This window comes from Sorex araneus, chromosome 8 (genome assembly GCF_027595985.1).
Source record: "Sorex araneus isolate mSorAra2 chromosome 8, mSorAra2.pri, whole genome shotgun sequence".
In the NCBI taxonomy this organism is placed as follows: domain Eukaryota; kingdom Metazoa; phylum Chordata; class Mammalia; order Eulipotyphla; family Soricidae; genus Sorex; species Sorex araneus.
Window position 1 is genome coordinate 53,995,538 of NC_073309.1, and position 2,395 is coordinate 53,997,932.

Below are 2,395 nucleotides of genomic sequence, written 5' to 3' on the forward strand. Positions count from 1 at the left end.
TGTGAGCAGGACGCAGAGACCAAATCCAGGTGGCCGCAAGCCTTGTCAGTCTCTTGCAGGCAGCTGGAGTGCAAATCAGCCATTCCCCAGAAGGCTAAAGAGAGTAGGGCGTGGGCACTGTGATCAGACTCCGCGGTACCTGCAGTGTGGGGTGTGCTGGTGGGCATGGGGTTGTCTCAGTGAGGAGGTGTGCTGGTGGGAGCGGGGCCTGCTGGTGAGAGCAAATGTCTCGGTGGAGGTCAAGGCTGGTGCCGTGGTGAGGTCCCACTGCTGAGGAATGGCCACTGTTGTGATGTTTCAGGTGCAGCCAGGATGGAGCCCAACTTCTCTACCCTCCTGAATGGATCTGAAGAAACGGCCTCCATGTCTGAACCTGCAGTTGTCACTACTCTGTTGAACATCTCCATGGTGGTGCTGGGGTTCACCTTTGTCCTCGGTGTAGTGGGCAATGGGCTTGTGATCTGGGTAGCTGGCTTCCGGATGGCACGCACCGTCACCACCGTCTGTTATCTGAACCTGGCCTTGGCCGACTTCTCCTTCACAGCCACACTCCCCTTCCTCATTGTCTCCATGGCCATGAGAGAGCAGTGGCCTTTTGGCTGGTTCCTATGCAAGTTGATTCATATCGTGGTGGACATCAACCTCTTTGGCAGCGTCTTCCTCATCGCCTTCATCGCGCTGGACCGCTGCATCTGTGTCCGGCACCCTGTCTGGGCCCAGAATCACCGTACTGTTGGCCTGGTTGCGAAACTGCTCCTTGGGCCCTGGATTCTTGCCTTCATCCTGACTGTGCCAATTATCATCTTCATGACCACAGTCCGGGATGGAAACGGGAATACCTATTGCACCTTCAACTTTGGAATTTGGGGCGGAACCCGGGAGGAGAGGATCAGGTTTGCCATCAACATGCTGCTAGCCCGGGGCAGCATCCGGTTCATCATCGGCTTCAGCATGCCCATGTCGGTGGTTGCCATCTGCTACGGCCTCATTGCGGCCAAGATCCGTCGGAAAGGCATAATCAATTCTAGCCGCCCCCTGCGGCTGCTCACTGCTGTCGTGGCGTCTTTCTTCCTTTGCTGGTTCCCCTTCCAGCTGGTCGCTCTCCTGAGCACAATCTGGCTCAGGGAGATGCTGTTCGAAGGCAAGTACAAGATCCTCGACGTGCTGGTCCACCCCACGAGCGCCCTGGCCTTCTTCAACAGCTGCCTCAACCCCCTGCTCTACGTGTTCGTGGGCCAGGACTTCCGAGATAAGCTGATAAGTTCCCTGCCTGCCAGCCTGGAGAGGGCCCTGAGCGAGGACACAACCCCCACCACAGATAGCACCACCAGGCCCGCACCCCCCGCTGAGGCCAAATCCGATGCACTGTGAAGGCGTCTGCGGCTGCAGCGTGAGCTCTGCTTGCTTCACCCCAGCTTCCCGTCCCAGCTTTGTTGTCCCATGGGTCAGACTGAACAAAAGCACATTGCTAGCCCCTGATTCGGCAATGGGAAAATAAATGGTTGTAAAGGAGTCATGTTTTAGGGTTTGGGACAGACACCCAAATCCTGGGTTAAGTGGAGGTGTTTACCACTTAAAGGAGATACAGATTCTTGGGGAATTTGAACAGCCTTGGTAAGAGGGTGTATTGAGGGGAAAACATTATTTCACTCCTGAATTTTGCTCTGTTTGGGACCATACCTGGTGGTTCTGGGAGGGTGGGGTGGAGATGCTCCCAGTTTGTTCCAAGTTACTCCTGGAGGTCCCACCCGCTTGCTATCACTCCAGCCTCCCTTTATAGAATTTTTAAAAAATTAAATCACTGTGAGATACAAAGTTGTTCATGATTGGTTTCAGTCATATAATGTTTATAGAATTTTAAAATCATTATCATCATCATCATCATCATCCCATCAATCATCGAATTCCTCGAGCAGTCACAGAAACATCTCTGTTCGTCCTAGCTCTGAGGCTTTAGAAGCCTCTCTCCACTCATCACTCCCAACGATACCGCAGAGGAGGCTCTCTCAGGATCAGGGGGATGAGACCCAACTTGTTATTGGTTTAGGCATATGAATACACCATGTGGAGCTTGCGAGGATTTTTAAAAGTTTTGAAAAATATCTGACTACAGAAGTTTCTATATATAAGAGCTTTATTCTTTTTTTCAAAAAAAAAATGTTTATTAGATTGCATCAGATGTATTTTCAGCACACATTCATTAACATTTATCCTTTCCTTCCCCTTATCATACATTGATTCATTTTTGCCATGTTAAAACAATGCTTGCATTCCTAGAATTCAGTTGAATTTGTCATGATATACTGCACATATTCACTGTAACAAAATTAGATTCTCTTAGAATCTCTGCACTCACGCTGATGTAAGGATAGTCTGTTATTTTACTTTCCTCTCA

General features: G+C 50.4%; 1 protein-coding gene across 1 annotated transcript; it reads left to right on the forward strand.

The window, feature by feature from the left end:
- The first annotated feature begins 312 nt into the window (after nt 1-312).
- Nucleotides 313-1,442, forward strand: FPR2 (formyl peptide receptor 2). Its single transcript, XM_004619788.2, has one exon. The coding sequence runs from the start codon at nt 313-315 to the stop codon at nt 1,369-1,371; it is 1,059 nt and encodes a 352-aa protein (XP_004619845.2). The 3' UTR covers nt 1,372-1,442.
- Nucleotides 1,443-2,395: the final 953 nt, after the last annotated feature.